General features: G+C 48.2%; 1 protein-coding gene across 5 annotated transcripts in view; it reads left to right on the plus strand.

Annotated features, from left to right (window-relative positions):
- MAPKBP1 (mitogen-activated protein kinase binding protein 1) overlaps positions 1-17,277 on the plus strand; it is a 52,687-nt gene that overhangs the window by 27,133 nt on the left and 8,277 nt on the right. For 4 of the 5 annotated variants that reach the window (XM_016152280.2, XM_016152282.2, XM_016152279.2 and 1 more), the window contains 18 exons: positions 9,289-9,351; positions 9,544-9,601; positions 10,341-10,511; positions 10,883-11,020; positions 11,257-11,439; positions 11,673-11,690; positions 12,012-12,172; positions 12,957-13,146; positions 13,717-13,863; positions 14,080-14,255; positions 14,735-14,826; positions 15,101-15,226; positions 15,579-15,649; positions 15,813-15,934; positions 16,212-16,287; positions 16,398-16,509; positions 16,690-16,753; positions 16,992-17,126. In XM_016152280.2, the coding sequence (XP_016007766.2) occupies positions 9,289-9,351; positions 9,544-9,601; positions 10,341-10,511; positions 10,883-11,020; positions 11,257-11,439; positions 11,673-11,690; positions 12,012-12,172; positions 12,957-13,146; positions 13,717-13,863; positions 14,080-14,255; positions 14,735-14,826; positions 15,101-15,226; positions 15,579-15,649; positions 15,813-15,934; positions 16,212-16,287; positions 16,398-16,509; positions 16,690-16,753; positions 16,992-17,126 (2,103 nt within the window). The remainder of the gene's footprint in view (positions 1-9,288; positions 9,352-9,543; positions 9,602-10,340; positions 10,512-10,882; positions 11,021-11,256; positions 11,440-11,672; positions 11,691-12,011; positions 12,173-12,956; positions 13,147-13,716; positions 13,864-14,079; positions 14,256-14,734; positions 14,827-15,100; positions 15,227-15,578; positions 15,650-15,812; positions 15,935-16,211; positions 16,288-16,397; positions 16,510-16,689; positions 16,754-16,991; positions 17,127-17,277) is intronic. The other variant, XM_016152281.2, reaches the window with a different exon arrangement.

A 17,277-nucleotide genomic window follows, 5' to 3' on the forward strand; every position in this document is an offset into this window, starting at 1 on the left:
CCACACAATTGCCCATTTAAAATGCACAATTCAGTTGTTTTTTTTTTTTAGCATATCCACAGTTGTGCAATCATCACAATTAATTTTAGAACATTTTCATCACCCTAAAAAGAAATCCCATACCCATTAGCAGTCACTCTCCATTTCTGTCCCAGATTTCAGCCTTAGACAACTATTAATCTATATTCCGTCTCTATAGATTTGCTTATTCTGGATATTTCATACAAATGGAATCATGCAATAGTTGGCCTTTTGCTACTGGCTTTTGTCATTTAGCATAATGATTTCAAGGTTCATACATGTTGTAGCAGATATCAATACTTCATTCCTTTTTATGGTTGAATAATGTTCCATTGTATAGATGTACCACATTTAATTTATTCATTTGTTGATGGACGTTTGGGTTATTTCCACTTTTTAGCTATTATGAATAACGCTGCTCTGAACATTTGTCTACTCTAGTTACCTTGAGAGATGTCAGTGTCATGGGAGAAAAGGGGTTCTGGGGCTGGTGTTCTTTTTCTCCTTGTGCCTTTTCACTCCTCTGCTGCTTCAGATGAGAAACCTCCGACCATTGTTTCTTTAGGCTTTTGTAGAAGTGTTTCTTTCGGAGGCTTGGGGCCCCTCCTGCTTCTGGTTCTCTCTGTCAGCCTCTGTTCCTTGCTGCTGGGCACTGGAATGTGAAAATGGAAAGGCCTCTCTTCTTCTACCCTCAGCTTGGGAATGCTGAATTCCCCATGTGAGTTTCACAGCAACTCGTGCAGGTTTTGTACCAGATGTACAATTTTTTAGGTTTTATCTTGCATTAAAAAAGCTACCTTATCGAGAACTTATTCTGTGTCAGGCACTTTGTTAAGCATTTTATAGGAATCATTTAATACTCATAGCAGCCCCCTATGAGGTTGATACTATTATCATCCCATATTTTAGAAACTAAGATTCAAAGAAGTTAAACAGTTGACTCAAGGTCACACAGCTAGTGTCTGAATTGTGATTCTAACTCCAGTAGTCTGACTTTAGAGCTCTTACTTTTAAAATGGGGGAGCAGTAGATTTCTGCATATTTTTAAAAACTGCTTTTCCCCCAAGCTGTCTATCTGCCATTTGAATAAGAGCCCAATTTATGGACATCTCAGTCTATATGCCAGGGAGACTTCTGCCCCTGGGTTCGGGGCTCAGTGTCTCTTCTGAGTGGCTCTCTGGCATTTGATATCTGGTGGGGACACTGTGGGATCTGCACTGGCTTACCCTGTAGAGACTGAGCTGGCTTCTTCCTCCCTCTTCAGAAGCAAGTTGATGAATGACTTCTGTTGCTGGATACCCTGTGCAGCTTGCCTCAGGGGAATTCCACTCATGCCTGCCTCTGCCTGGGAAAGCCAGGTTCCTTCTTGTTGGAGGTGGGGCTGGGACTGGCTAGAAAGGGCCTAGACTGCTGCTCAGGGCCTGCTGAGCCCTGTGTCCCTACCCTCAGGGTCATGGAGCCCTGTTCTCTCTCTTCCTCACTTGCACCCGATCAGGGCCTGGCGCCTCTAAGGGTGTGTGCTTCTGTTTAAGGACAAGTTCCAGCCTGGCTCAAGTGCCTGCAAGTCATCATCTTTCCAGGTGTTATATGGAAGCTTCCCTCCTGTGACCTCTGGTAGATTTCCTAGTATGCTTGTCTTGGGCCAGCCGTAGGCAGTGTCACGATCTGCTCCCTAGCCTTTTGATTTCCCCAAACTTGAGGTTCTCTCTTTGCAAATGGCCTCTTTCTGGTTGTCTTAGTTTTGCTTTGTGCTAAAGTTCCCTGATGTACCTCATGGGTATCTGGAAGCCACTGAAGTCTGTGAGCCAAATAGGCTCCCTCCCTCTCTTTTCTTCTTATCTGGTGATCCTAACCCCACCCCACCCCCACCCCTACTCTCTTGTTCCTACTGAGCTTGTTGCTCTAGGAGTAGCTCAGGTATCCTAGAAACAAGAGAAACAAAGCTCAGAAAAATTCTCCCAGAGGCCTAGAGGCAAATATCAAACCAAAACAAAGTTTTCTGAAAGGAAATGAAACAGCTCGGGGAGGGGGGGATATGTGTCAGGAAGAGGTAGGTTGAAGTCTCTGGGCAGAGAGAGACCTCTCGGTTTTAGTGGCCCCTGCATCTCTTCTCCAGAGTTCTCCCTTTGCCTTTGTTTTCCCCACCGGAAGCCCACCTTCACCTGTCCCTAGAGGACCATGCTGATCCCCAGATAGCCTCTTTGAGGAACTCAGTTTAGTCGGGCATTCATAATTGACTTAGGCTCCTTCCCTAGCTGGCTTGGTAGAGGAATCGGGGCTTTAGCCCAGCACAGCTACCATTGGTACTGTGGATCCAGTAAATTCTGAGAAGGAGTTTCTCCTGACCCCTAATGCCAGGGCCTGGCCTGGGTAAGTGCTATGGGAAGAGGAGCTACTGGAGTGGGAGGTGTCTTGGAAAGGTGACCGGCCATATCCGGCAGCCAAAAGGAGACCTCTTGGTTGCTTTAGGGAGGAGGAGGGGAAACCCAGCTCTCCTGAGAAAGCCCTCCATTTACTCAGCCCCTGTTAGAATTTATGCTGAGATCCCTAGCTCCAAAGCACTGGACTGGAGTATATGAAGCCACACAGTTTTTTCTCCTGAACTGTGTTCTTGTGACATCAAGTAAGAAGAAGCGCACAGCTACCTCCTTACTCTTTGTGGCAAGCCTTATATGTGGGTTTGCCAGGGAGTATGTGGGGCTCTGGAAAGGCTGAGTGAACCTGAGGGAAGAGGATGCCTGAAACTTGGTGCCCTTATGGATGTAAATCATATGCAGGAGCACTCACAAGAATCAGCCCCCTCAGGGCCTTTTTTCTTAGTTTCCATGCAGATCCCACACCTGAAATAGTTTGTTCATGGAGTCATTTATTCATTTGTTCAGCAGATATGTCAAAAACCTGCTCTGGGCCAGGCACTGTTCCAGCCACAGGGTATGCAGTAGTGAATATGACAGACAGGGTCACTACTTTTGTGGGGGTTAGGTTCAAGATGGGCAAGCAAACAGTAAGCATGTTAACGAATAAACGAGCAAGGTAATGTCAGAGAGTGATATTAAATGTTCTGAAGAAAACAGAACTGGGTGATGAAGAATCAACATGTGAAGATCTGATGTCAAAGTGTTCCAAGTGGAGGAAACCTTGACTACAGAAGGCCCAAGGAAAGGAGGGATAAATTTACTTGTTTGAGGAGCTGAATAGTGGCCACTATGGCTGGACCATAGTAAGTGAGAGGAAGGAGGCTGAGACACTGCCACTTTGATCTGGCTTGCAAGTGTGGCAGCTCACAGAGACTTACCTCTTGTCCTAGGAGAAAATATATTTAGGATTTAGAGTCCATAGAGAGAAGCATATTGGTAGCTCTAACACCGGTGGCTGTGTTATTCACTGAGTTATCACCACCAAGTCTTTTATCAGGCCTTTGGGGCAGGGCCCTTGTAAAGTGTCCCAGAAACAGGGATGCAGTGGGTCTGGGCCTGGCCGAAGAGGGTTACTTATTTGGAGTCCAGTTATCTAAAGAGAAGCACAACCCAAGGGTTCCCTAGGAACATCCTAGACTCATTATCTTTTAGAATAATTAAAGCTATAAGATTTCCCCTTTGGGGGTGAATCTGGAGGGACAGTTTATAATCCCATACCTGGATGAGGACCCTAATGAGTTACTCATATCCAGCAAGTCCCGTATGGGATGCCATAGTTGGGATGCCTGTTGTAACTGCTGACTCCCTGGATGGCAGAGTACCCTTCAAGAAGATGGCCGGAAGCATCATGCTGGTGGTTACTTTGCACATGGTCTCTTCAGTCTCACAACGATTCTGTGAGGTAGATGTTGTTATTCCTATTTTACAGATGAGGAAACTGAGGTTCAGAGAAGTTAAGAAGTATGCCCAAGATTGCACAGTATATTAGCAGAGAGGGCTGCCTGACCCCAGTTTTCTTGTTTCCATTATCACACTACCCTCAAGCGTCAGTGAGTCCTAAAAGCCTGAAGTGGAGAGAGCCATGGACCTGCCCTCTGCCCTAGTTCACAGGTCTGCTACTCAGGAGGTTCCTAGGCAGTCAGGGCTTTGAGATCTGGTAGCTAGCAACTATCTTCTAAGCCCCGTGGATGTAACAGTAAACAAAAGAGACAAAAATACCACCTTCACAGAGCTGGCAATCTAGTGGAGGTAGATCTTCTCCCCCCAGGAAAGTGAACTGTATAGAATATTACAAGTTGACATGTGCTTTAGAAAAACTGTAAACAATAAGCAGTCATGGGGAATAGGGAATATGGGGTGGGGGTGGGGTAGGGTTATGTTAAATAGGGCTAGAGAGTGATTGATATTTGAGCAAGGCTCGAGAGAACTTTGGTGTGCCTCTGTGAGTCACCTTCTGATTTTACCTGGTCTGAAAGAAGAAATTCTAAAGCACAGGGTCTCTGCTTAAACCTTCTGTGTCCTGTTCCCTGTATGTGCTGCTGCATTCATTGCTCACCCCAGGGTTCATTTGTTTCTGCCTTCTGGAGGATGGGGAGTGGTAGGAGGTAGATCTTGTTGGAATGTTGGGCTCTTCAGGATAGCAGCAGGCCTGGACCTGCCCAGGGGAGGGGGCTGTTGAGGGCTTGTCCCTTCTTGGTTCAGAGAAGTTCCTGGGCAGTGGGCCCAGCATCTGGTGCTCTATGTGATTCCTGGGCTGAGCCCTGAAGGACTGAGGCCTCTGTCTTCCTGAGAAAGTGAGCAGTCTTCCTGTACACATACCCTGGGGTTCTGAATTACCAGCTGGTTGGGCCAGCCCAGCCCTTGTTATGTTGAAGATTTCAGCCAGCACTGCTGCAAGGGCCCTGTGAAGATGACTGCCTGCTGTGTTAGGACGTTGAGGCTGAGGGCCAAAGATTGTTGCAAAGTGTGCTTCACCTTCTCTCCCTAGTAGACTGAGGCGCTTGTTCAAAGGTCAAAGAAGATAGAGGAGGCTCCCACATCACTGTTTTTGAGGTCTTTTCTCTTGGGAGGACCTCAACAAGCTGGGCAAAGGGAGAACCTTGGATGTCTTTCCAAGTTCCGCCCTTACTTCAACATCTGCATTATTGTCCCCATAAGTGTGTCCACAGGTTGGTCTCTTTTGTCCTCTTTCTCTGTGTTGGAAGGTTTCCAAATTTGAATAATTAGTAAAATTTTCAGCTTAAGAGCCTACCTCTGTGTGTTTGCCTCCTTTGTATGTTTCCCTCCTTTACTTAACTCTTCCATGCCACCTGGCTATACTGTGTGTATGTGTGTCAGGGGTGGGAGGATGTTAGAGAAGGGAAGGGTTGCCTCAGACAGCCATCTTTCTATCTACATTGTATTTTTTACACATGCGTGCATGCGCTACTCTCCCTCCTCCTCCCATCATGGAGTTAAACTTAGGAGGAGGAAAAAAATGCTGTGACCTATCAAGACTCAGAATTTGCGTGGGGTGACTTGGAAAGTGTTTAAGCAGTTTGATGCATTGCCCTTGAAGGTCACGGTCCTGCTTTGGGATGATAGGTTTAAAAGAAAACTCAAAAGCATAGAGCCCTCATCACCTGTTGTTCTGGATTTGGAATGTGACTGGCTAAATATCCATTGAGTCAGTTTAATCAGATTAGCTCTCCCCCGAAGCCCTCTGCCATGGTTTATCTGTAGCTGATTAGAAGGCTAGGTAACCTATAACCACTCAGACTGGAGGCCATTGCTAGAAAGAGGAGCCTACAGAGGGCCTCCTCGATAGGTCAGCACAGATAGCAGAAGGTTCAGCAAACATCAGCCTGAAAACTTACTGGGGGTATCATATTATTTCCCACATACTGAATAAAGTATTAAAATCTAAATATTTAAATCTGTGAACTTTGAACTATAACTGCTAATAATTTTCATTGTGCTTGTTCTGCTTTTCTAAAATTCTGTAACCTAAATCCCCTTTCCCTCAAAGTGCCCCAGCCTTCTTTCCCTCTTCTCAGAGGCTCCTGCCCTCATTACTTTGCACATCAGGTCATTGTGCTTCATGTCTTTCAACTTCAGTTTTCTCTTTTCCCCCCACTCACTCCATTCTGCTTTTCTTAGAGCACTGCTTCTGGAATCCTGATTGTGTTTTGCTTTAGTTGAGTGGCCTTGAGCAAATTACCTCAGTGCTCTGAACTTGTGCATCTATAAAATGGGAATAATTGTACCAGCATTCCAAGGTTGTTTTAAGGATTAGCTAAGACCAAACATCTTAGGTGCTGCTGTGTGGAAAGTGCTTGATAAGTGGTAACTCTTATTAGGCTCCACTATGTGAAGAGCAGAAGAACAGTTACTTGAGGAAATGGACACCTTTGTGTTTAGAGTTCGTTGAAACTCTTGTGTGGTGCTTTTTAACTTAGCTAGGAGATGTCACTTCTGTTATCTTTCCATGCTTCTGTGCTGCTGTCTCAGACAATTATGGTAGTTTCTCCTTCAGTATTCCCCCATCCCGTCCTTGCTACCTTCTAAGCTTGTCATCTCCTAAGTCAATGAAGATGCAGAGACTTTCTTCCTGCAACCTTAATCCAACTCTTCTTTCTTGGTTGCCTCCCCAGAACAAAAAAATAAAGCATTATTTAAAGTTTTTACCATTACTAGGCTCCTAACAGGACTCACCTGCATTCTTCCTAAGGAAAAACCTGACATAATCCCTTAGCACCTCATTCCCCACTGCCAGGAGTCCCCTTTCAGCTTCATTTCCATGTTCCAAGAGTAGTAATAATAACATTTTCCATTTGTTTGGCTTCTAATGTGTGTCTGTAAAAGTCATTTAATCCTCACAGGAGTCCTATGAGCTAGACCTGAGTGTCTCTCTCTCTTTTTTTTATAGATAAGGAAACAGTTTTGTCACTTACCCAGGGTCACAAAGGTATACATGGCAGAACAAGGACTCAAACCCTGGCCGCTGACTTCAAAACCCACAATGTCCCCATTGCCCCACACTGCCTTGATGAGGATCTAGAGGTCCTCAGTCCCTTATTCCATAAAAGACAGGAGTAGGGAGGAGAGCTGGGGCCTGCTGATACTCCACAGGACCAAGCTAGTGGACCAGGGGAGGCATTCACCCATTCAGTAAATGGCTTTTGATCAACTGCAGTGGGCCAGACTCTGCTAGGCCCAGGAGACAAAGCAGCAAGCAAAACCAGACCCAGTTCCCACCCTCATGGAATGCACAGTCTAGTGGGAGAGATGATCACAACTGAATGTAAAATTGCAGCTGTGATAAATGTTACAAAAGATTGATACACTGTGTGGTAATGACAGCATATTCAGAGGCCTTTCAACCTGAGATCTGAATGAGGGCTAGGGTTAACTAGTTGGGAAAAGGAGAGCTCCATCAAAGACCCTGTAGAAAGAGGAGCATAGCAAGTTTAAAGGGAGTGAAAGAATGTGGTGGAGCATAGTGCAGGGTGAGGCTGGAGAGTGGGCAGGGGGGTCACACCACCCACAGCCTTTATGGGCACTTTAAGGAGTTTGGTCTTAGAAGCTCCTCAGGGATTATCAGCAAAGGGTGACACACTTAGAGGTGCATGAGTGTTTGAGCACCAGAGAGTCCTGGTTTAGCTCTTTATCAGAGCCTAGCTTTCTGAATCTAGGTTTCCTCACTTCAAAATTTTGGTGAGTTGGACCAGGTGATCGCTAAAGTTACTTAGTGTAGAACATTTAATTCCTTCCATTTTTCCTTTCAGCTCCAAGGTCCTATGAGTCTATCTGATTTGGAGGAATTAGCCTCCCTGTATCCTGGATTGCCCCTAACAGAAGCTGAGCAAGTGTACCTGGGTGTGTGTGTGTGTGTGTGTGTGTGTGTGTGTGTGTGTGTGTGTGTGTGTGTGTGTGTGTGTTGGGGCAGAAGAGGGAGAATGGTGGGGGACAGAGTTTCCAAAACCATCTTATTTTTGTAGTATGTTAAAAAACTCTCCTGACATGGCATTCTGGAAGGGAAGCAGAAGACTGCAAGTTGGTATAAAGAGAAAAGAGAGAAAGGAATGAAGAAAGGGTAACATGGAAAAATCAGGGGATGGGGAGAGGAGAAAGAAAACAGTGGGGAAGGATTTGGGGGAGGGGGTTAGAGAAGAAGAGGATGTGACTAAGGAATTCTACAGCTTTTGGTCTGCTTGGCAGTTCTAGGCATACCTGGTACATCTCAGAGATCCTAGCATCTCCAGAGATTGCCTGTAGAATTTGCATATTTAAGTGGTTTATTGAGCCTAAGATGCTGAGCACTCAGTAGCAGCTTATACTCACCTAGCAAGTTTGGAATCTGGATATGGTAGCTACAGGGGATTTCCTACTAAACAAGGTTGGGTCTGGGGGTTGTCTCCCTCTGCTTATTCTCTACACATTCCCTTACCTGGAGCAGCAAGCCCCACACGTGCTCCTGTCAGCTAATTACAGTGCTGATGATGTGGAGGCAGACGTACAATGGGCCTAGGCCTGCTGACAGCCAAGGAGCCTAAGGGAAAACAGTGCCTGGCTATTCCTTCTGGCTTTTTGCCCCTGACTCCTATCATCTAGCCTCTCTGGAGCTGCCTCTGGAAAGTTGCTCTGAATCTGCTCCCATCTGGCCTTGCTGCCTGATTCAGAGAGTACTCCCAGCCTTCTCTGTAAGACAGGTCAAGTCTTCTGATAATCTGGAGGGTCCTTTTCAGGGGTCAGGGATTTTCAGGGCTGAGCCCTGGAGCTCTTAGGCACTGAGCAGGCTGCTTTAGGCCCTCTCAGGCTCTCTCTTCCCCTCCCCTTAGTCTTGCGGAGCTTTCCTGCAATTTTGGTCCCATGCCTCTTCCTCATCTGACATGTAGAGGGTGTGGGGGGCTGGCTCCTGCCAGGTATACATGTGGATGCACACCTAGAGGCCTCACCCTTCCTTGGAGCACAAATTCTTGACACAAGTGTAACTCTAAGCCTGTGTTGTATACCTGTGGCCTGCTTTGCCCAAATCATGTGTACTCTCCTCACCTGCACCCCTTCCTGGGCTATATGCAAGAGCTATGGGAAGGTCTTTGTCCCTTATGCCTTTGTAAGTATGATCAGAGATGGTGCTAGTGCTTAGTTGACCCGGTGGGAATAGGCTTCCAGGGAGGCCTTTCACACTCAAGGGGCTGCAAAGATAGGCCCTTGTGGGCAGGGAAAGGAAGCAAGAACAAGTTGCAGTCATTTGCCATCAGTGGCAAGTGGGGCCCCTCTGCTGGGTGACTGGAATTCCCAGGTAGTCTGGGAGCTCCTGGGAGAGCTGTAGTTTGGTGCTAAGTTGTCGTCTCACTCATCTCCCTAGGTGTGTGGTCGTGCTGTTCAATCCCCGGAAACACAAACAGCACCACATCCTCAACAGTTCCAGGTAAATGGGTATGGGCCCTCAGGGAGCACCTCTTTCTCCTGGCGACTTTGAGAAGGGCACTGTCTGGGGTTCTCTGGGGAAATGCCACATGTGCCATTGATGTTTGCCGGTCTTGCCTTTTGAGGGGACTGTGAGGGAGTCAGGCTTAGGCTAGGCTGCCAGCACCCCTCTGACCTGCTTCATCTCTTGCAGAAAAACCATCACTGCCCTTGCCTTCTCCCCTGATGGCAAGTACTTGGTCACTGGAGAGGTAAGTGAAGAAAGAGGACTGCAGTTTTCTGAAGAGGGTAGGTGGCCTGGCCTCAGCACAGAGTTACAATCCTAGGCCTAGTTAAGGCTGCTTGGCCACTTTGTATTCGTGAACAGATGCCAAATCCTGTTTTTTGCTATTCCTTAAACTGTGGTTCTTGAGCTTTAGTGTATATCAGAATCACCTGGAGGGCTTGTTAAAGTGCACAGTGTTGGGCCTAACCCCAGGGTTTCTGATTCTGTAGGTCTGGGATGGGACACCACAATCTGAGTTTCTAACAAGTTCCCACATCATACTGATTCTGCCAGTTTGGGAATCACCCTTTAAGGGAAACACTGCCTTAGAATGTTCCTTGTCCCCGGAGGCCCCCTTCTGGGCACATGAGGAATATCTTACCTTCTCAGTCTGAAAGGGAGGCCATGGGAGGCCATGAGTAGTAGTGGTTCTCAACCCTGGCTGCCCATCAGAATCGCTCAAGGAGCTTCGAGTAAATAGAGGTGCAGACCCTTATCCGGAGATATTGAAAATCTGGGACCTTTTTCTCTCTGATAATCATTGTTGTCTTGAGATATTTATTGTATTTCTTCTCTACCTTTTCCTTGTGTAGCACTCTGCCCTTGACCAAGAGGTCATTAGAGCGATTGTATCCAGTTGCTGGGGACGCAAGGGCCCCTACTCTGAAAGGGTAGGGGGTGCTATATGCCTCTGGCCCTCACTTCTAGTTCTTGCCTCCCTGCAGAGTGGTCACATGCCTGCCGTGCGGGTTTGGGATGTGGCCGAACGTAGCCAGGTGGCAGAGCTGCAGGAGCATAAATATGGTGTGGCTTGTGTGGCCTTCTCCCCTAGTGCCAAGTACATTGTCTCCGTGGGCTACCAGCATGACATGATCGTTAACGTCTGGGCTTGGAAGGTGAGTAGGCTGGGCGGGCTCATGGGAGTCCAAGGGCCTGTTGGGGCACCAGGAAGGTGATGACCTGAGCCCCTTTACTCCACTCTGCTGATCTCAGTCTCATTCTGGAAAGTAATCTAAAGCAAGAGAGAGCAACCATGTAGCCAAGCATGTTGGTAAGAAGAGGCTAACGTCATCTCGCTGAGGACCACCAGAGGAAATGAATCTATTCAACTCCTAAAAGAAATTCTTCTCCCTCCCCTTTTTTTGACCAGTAAATTCTGGAAACTTTTTAAGTATAAATCCTGTCTAACCCTTCTCTATCCTCTGAGCTTCTTTCTTCTTAGCTCCAAGAGGCAGACCTTTGATTTTTCCTTTGGCTTTCCCTCCAGAAAAACATTGTGGTAGCTTCCAATAAGGTGTCCAGTCGGGTGACAGCAGTGTCCTTCTCTGAAGATTGCAGCTACTTTGTCACTGCAGGCAACCGGCACATCAAGTTCTGGTACCTCGATGACAGTAAGACCTCAAAGGTGAGTTGCTGAGGCTGAAGTAGCCACCAGGGCCAGGGCCAGGGCCAGCTCAGCCCACCTTAGGAGACCCTGCTCTATTTGGGCACCTCTCTGCTTGATCAGCAGCTATACAGAAGTTCTGGATAAGCCAGATGTTCTCTGTGCCGAGGAATAGTCTCAAAGAGCCAGGGGGGCCTGGTTTCCAGGTGTGGGCTCTGGGGTAGATGGGTGGGCAACAGTGGTATATGTCTCCACAGGTGAATGCCACTGTGCCCCTGCTGGGTCGCTCAGGGCTGCTGGGAGAACTACGGAACAACCTGTTCACTGATGTGGCCTGTGGCCGAGGGAAGAAGGCAGACAGCACCTTCTGCATCACATCCTCAGGGCTCCTGTGCGAGTTCAGTGATCGAAGGCTTTTGGATAAGTGGGTGGAGCTGAGAGTAAGTACTTCTGGCCCAGTGGGTTGGGAGTGCCCATATCTTAGCTCAGGGGAGAACTGATGCCTATAGCTTCGTACCACAGGCTGGGCCCTCATGCATGCAGGAGGGGACCCCAGGAGAAAAGCTTAAGGGAGCCAGAGCTTGGCCCAGTTCGATCCTGTGGAGATCTGTATAACTGCCTCCTCTCTGCTCTCTTTCTGTCTTTCTTTCCCCTGCTTTCCTCTTCTGCTCAGAACACAGACAGCTTCACAGTAAGTGGTGCCTAGACTCTCCTCTCTTTCTCAAGCTGTTTCTTTCTCTTTGCTGGGTTCTTCCTACTTGGTTTTCTTTGCAAAAACCTTTAGTAACTTTGAGGGATCCCTGACTCCCATCCCCCAAACATAGCTGTGGTCCTCTGGCCACCTGTTTTTAGAGGGAGGGGCATCTCTAGATGACAGCTGAGAGGCTCAGGCTAGAGCAGCTGGGCTGCTTTTCCCTTGCCCCTGCCTTGGCTGGTCTCTCCTCTTGGCAGGTGACTGTTGAGGAAAGGTTGGGCAGGTGGCTCTTGCTGACCTGAGCCCCTCTGCTTACAGACCACCGTGGCCTACTGCATCTCTGTGAACCAGGACTACATCTTCTGTGGTTGCGCTGATGGCACTGTGCGCCTCTTCAACCCCTCTAACCTACACTTCCTCAGCACCCTGCCCCGGCCCCATGCTCTGGGGACAGACATTGCCAGCATCACTGAGGCCAGGTGAGCTACATGGGTCTCCTACCTCCATTTAGAGCCTCACGCTGTGCCCAGCCTTCCCTGGCTGTGCTTCAGGGAACAAGGTGAATAGTGTATCGATGCCTCCAAGAGTACCAGAACACCTTTGTAAACAAATAAATTAAAATTTATTGGTACTAGTTGTAACCAAGGAGAACTGGGGACTATCTTAGGAGGTGGGGGGTATGATAAGTAGGGGGCAGTATGGTAAGATTTGAACTATGTGAAGTGATTTTAGGAGTAGTTCAAGAGATTGAAGTTTTGCTCTGGTTGGATGCTGTTAGGAAGGTGTGGGCAATTCTCTAACTGGACAGCCTAATAATTTTTATATAAAAGTTGGGGGCTAAAGCTGTAATTAGTAAAGAAGCAGCAATAAGTCCTTCTAGATTGGAAAGGATGATGTTCGGTCATTTTTGTGGTTTGCACAGTGATCTTGTTTTTATTTGTGCCCAGACACAATGACAGAGTAGTCTTGTTTTTGTTTTGCTCTGTCATGGCCACAGAGTAACCTTGTCTGTGACATTCTGTGACATTGTTTGTGTTCATCAGAACACCATGGCCCAGCAGCTAGTATGGGTCAGCTCCCAGCTGACAGCTGCCGGGGGCTGCTTTTTTCTTTCTTAAGCAATTGCTTTCAAACCTGCAGATCTGGAAAGAGCTCCCTAAGCTCTGCTCCTTCCTTTATGGGCTGGTTTTTGTTTTCATTCCCTTCAGTTGTTCATTTTATCAGTTCCTCACTCACCAGTTTACCCTGTCCTCTCCCCTACAGTCGCCTCTTCTCTGGAGCGGCCAATGCCAGGTATCCAGACACCATTGCATTGACCTTTGATCCCACTAATCAGTGGCTGTCTTGTGTATACAACGACCACAGTATTTATGTTTGGGACGTGAGAGACCCCAAGAAAGTGGGCAAGGTGTACTCGGCTCTGTATCATTCCTCTTGCGTCTGGAGTGTGGAGGTATGTGGACTGGCCTGGCTTGAGACTGACCAGGTTTGTTGGGATACCATTGTGAAGATAGAAAGTGGGGATCCCCAAGTATAATGTTACATTCCTGCTTCCTCCTTTTTTCTTCAGCAACACACCTGTATATCTGTCTAGCCTCAGATGGGTCCTGAGGATTGCATTTGAATTTTCATGCTTATGTATCTTAGACTTTTAAAGTGCCGCTGTCGATCCTTAGCTTCACCTTGTTCTAGGCTGGGTGATTGTGGACAAGTTTCTGAACTTGACTGAGCCTCAGTTTCCTCAGTTGTAAAGTGATGTGCCTGATTCATCTAATTGTTCTAAGTGTTAAATGAAATAATGTAAGTGGGAGACAGAGAAGAGTCCTGGTGCGTAGTGGGTGCTTGGTTAATGTGCTTCCCCTTAGTGATTATGAAGATGATCTAGTAGTTACAGCTTGCTGACTATGTGACTGGGCTAAGTCTTGGCCAGCATTATCCCTTTAATCGCATTCCCTTCTCCCTGGGCAGGCAAGAGACTGCTCCCTAACTAGAAATCTGATTTTTGTTCCCTTTGCCCCTTTAGGTCTACCCTGAAGTGAAGGACAGTAATCAGGCCTGCCTGCCCCCTAGTTCCTTTATCACCTGTTCCTCGGACAACACCATTCGCCTGTGGAACACAGAGAGCTCTGGGGTGCATGGCTCCACTCTGCACCGAAACATCCTCAGCAATGTGAGCCCTGAGGCCTTAGGGCCCCACTCCACGCTAGTATCCCCATCCCCTCAGCCTTCACACCTTCTCAGGAATTGGGTCCCCAGACCGTGATCTTCCAGTTCTCATTTGACTGAGCTCAGAGAGCCAAAGGTTTATCTTGTCTAGCATTCCTCTCCCCTTGCAGTTGTACTGAGTCAGGCCTGCCTTTTATCTACTTCTGACCTGCTCCACTAGGACCTCATTAAGATTATCTACGTGGATGGGAACACTCAGGCCCTGCTGGACACTGAGCTGCTTGGAGGAGACAAAGGTGACGGGTCCCTGATGGATCCCCGTGTGGGCATTCGCTCTGTGTGTATCAGCCCCAATGGACAGCATCTAGCTTCAGGGGACCGTATGGGCACGCTCAGGTAATGTGAGGCCTGGAGTGGGTATTGACAGCCTTCTGTGGTACAGGCCAGAGAAGTTAGGTCCTCAAATACAGAGATTTAGAAAAGTTTGGTTCAAAAAGATTGGGGACCAAGATATCTATATACATGGGAAAGAGCAATATCAACTAAATGTATACCAGATGGGATCCTGGGGATCCAGTAAAGGACATTGTGGAAAAACTGAGGAAATTCAAATAAAGCCTTAAATTAATAGTATTGTACCAGTGTAGATTTTATGGTTTTGGTGATTGAACTGTTCTTATGTATGTTGTTAACATTGGGGAAAGATGAATAAAGGAAATATGGAAACTCTCTGTATTCATTGCAACTTTTCTCGAAGCCTAAAATTTCAAAAATAAATAAGAATAAATTTTGAAAAAGGTTGGGGGAGAGGAAGCAGGGTGAGTCTCTCCTTCTGAAGCCTGGCAGTGACCTCCTTCCTCTCCTCATCTTTGCAGGGTGCATGAGTTACAGTCCCTAAGTGAGATGCTGAAGGTGGAGGCCCATGACTCAGAAATTCTGTGCCTGGAGTACTCTAAGCCAGACACAGGTAAGGAGGATGCCTGGTCCCTAGCCCAGAATGGTACAGCGCTCCTCCATTCCTGCCAGTGCCACTTATATCTGTCCTGGCTTTTGGATGTTGGACTGTAAGTCCTTCGATTCATTTAGTGTTTTTGTAGGTTTTGGGAAGGACAGCTCTATCTGTGCTTCACAATTCACATGGCTTAGGGATACGGGGCTCAGTTACTGCAAGCCTCTTTGCCAGCCCTAGATAGGGGCCTGCTCTGGGTGCTTGTAGGTTGATGGAGCTCTTCTAACCCCAGGTCTGAAGCTGCTAGCCTCAGCAAGCCGGGACAGGCTGATCCATGTGCTGGATGCTGGACGGGAGTACAGCCTACAGCAGACACTGGACGAGCACTCATCTGCCATCACTGCTGTCAAGTTTGCAGGTGGGGGCAGGGCAATTGAGATACTTTCTACCACATACTACCAACATCCACCCCTCCCCCTGCCACCTGCCTCCTGCCTCCGTGAGAAGGGTGTGCCTGTCACGTGGGGTGTGGGGGTTGTTAGGCAGCAGCTGGAAAGCCTGGGGTTGGATGGGAAGACAGGTGGAATGTAGACTCTCAGTCCAGGGGACCTGAGCCAACCAGGTTGGTTGATAATAGGAAGAAAGGAAAGCCTAGGTTTGGAAGGAAGCATTGTGATTTAATAGGGAAGGGAATACTGAGGGAAGGCAGAGGAAGGGCTGGTCCCATGTGGTGAGAGCAGTGGGAATAGCTAGGCCCCCTTCCTCCATAGCCAGCGATGGGCAAGTCCGCATGATCAGCTGTGGAGCAGACAAGAGCATCTACTTCCGTACTGCACAGAAGGTGAGGGGACGGGGCTTCCCCAAATGGGGCAGTGGGTGGTGGTAGGGGTCTCTACCAGTCCCCTGTCTGAGATTACAAGAGGTGAAGAGAGGAGAAAACAGGGATCTCTGGGCCTGGTGAGGTGTTTGGGCTTGGGGTCTGCCCACGTGCTCCACCCCTGCAGTCTGGAGATGGAGTACAGTTTACACGGACACACCACGTGGTACGGAAGACGACCCTCTATGACATGGATGTGGAGCCCAGCTGGAAATACACGGCTATTGGCTGCCAGGACCGAAATATTCGGTGGGAATCCCTTTCTCAGACCATCTGACCACACTCCTTCATGCCCAAGGGGGTCAGCTTTAGGCAGCTCAGTCCCCATGTCTGTCTTCTTGTCCAGGACTTTGTGCCCCCTTGAGCCTGCAGAATGAGTACTTTGCCTCGCCCAAGAGGTAGTAGTCCCTTCAGTGTTGGGGAGTGGTTCCCACAGAGAATGGGGTTGGGTATGAGTGCTGGCATAACCGCCACCCAGGTATGCTTGACCTCCTCCTCATGTGAATGAGAGTATGTTTCTTTACAGAATCTTTAACATCAGCAGTGGGAAGCAGAAGAAGCTATTTAAAGGGTCACAGGGTGAAGATGGCACTCTGATTAAGGTAAGGGCCCAGAAGGATGGACACTGGGCCAGAGAACAGAAGGATGGGCTGCTAGATGGAGAGGGACTGGTGCTTCCCACTCTCTTCCAGCTGTGTGTCCCGCCCCTCAGGTGCAGACAGACCCCTCAGGGATCTACATTGCCACCAGCTGTTCTGACAAGAACCTCTCCATTTTTGACTTCTTCTCAGGCGAGTGTGTGGCCACCATGTTTGGCCACTCAGGTGAGTGTAGCCCAGTACTCTACCCCTGGAACTTTACTCTTTCTTCCTTTGGTTTCTTGGACCCATCATATCTGCCTGCCCCTCCCTTCCAGCCAACCCACCTCCCCTTGCCACTGTTGGAACAGAAGTTTGGCTGGGACTTCAGGGTGGTTTATAGGCCATATTCTTTGTTCTTCACAGAGATTGTCACTGGCATGAAATTTAGCAATGACTGCAAACATCTCATCTCTGTGTCAGGGGACAGGTAAGCAGAAACCACTATGTTCCTCTGTGCCACAAACACATCCTGCCCTTCTCTTTCTTCACCCCAGTAATGTCTGTCAATTAGGGCTGAACAAAGATATTTCTTGACTGGGCCTGACCTGGCATTAGAGCGTGGCTTTGGTGTCCTTGCCAGCCCATGGAGAAGGGGGACGGATGATGTTGTTACCCCCAGAGTCCTACCCTAACCATCCCTCACCCAACTCTGTGGTTCTACCCAGCTGTGTATTTGTGTGGCGCCTGAGCTCTGAGATGACCATCAGCATGAGGCAGCGTCTGGCCGAGCTGCGCCAGCGTCAGCGAGGGAGCAAGCAGCAAGGACCATCTTCTCCCCAAAGAGCTGCTGGGCCCAACCGGTGAGAACAGAATATGGGATAAGGACAAGCAGTGGCTGGGCATCCAGATTGCTCACTATGATCTCATTGCTCCTCCTCTTTGCTCTGCACCTGCCATTCGGCAACTCTGTATCCCCCAATGCCCGCTTTTCACACAAAGACCCATGATGTC

This window comes from Rousettus aegyptiacus, unplaced genomic scaffold (assembly GCF_014176215.1).
Source record: "Rousettus aegyptiacus isolate mRouAeg1 unplaced genomic scaffold, mRouAeg1.p scaffold_m13_p_3, whole genome shotgun sequence".
In the NCBI taxonomy this organism is placed as follows: domain Eukaryota; kingdom Metazoa; phylum Chordata; class Mammalia; order Chiroptera; family Pteropodidae; genus Rousettus; species Rousettus aegyptiacus.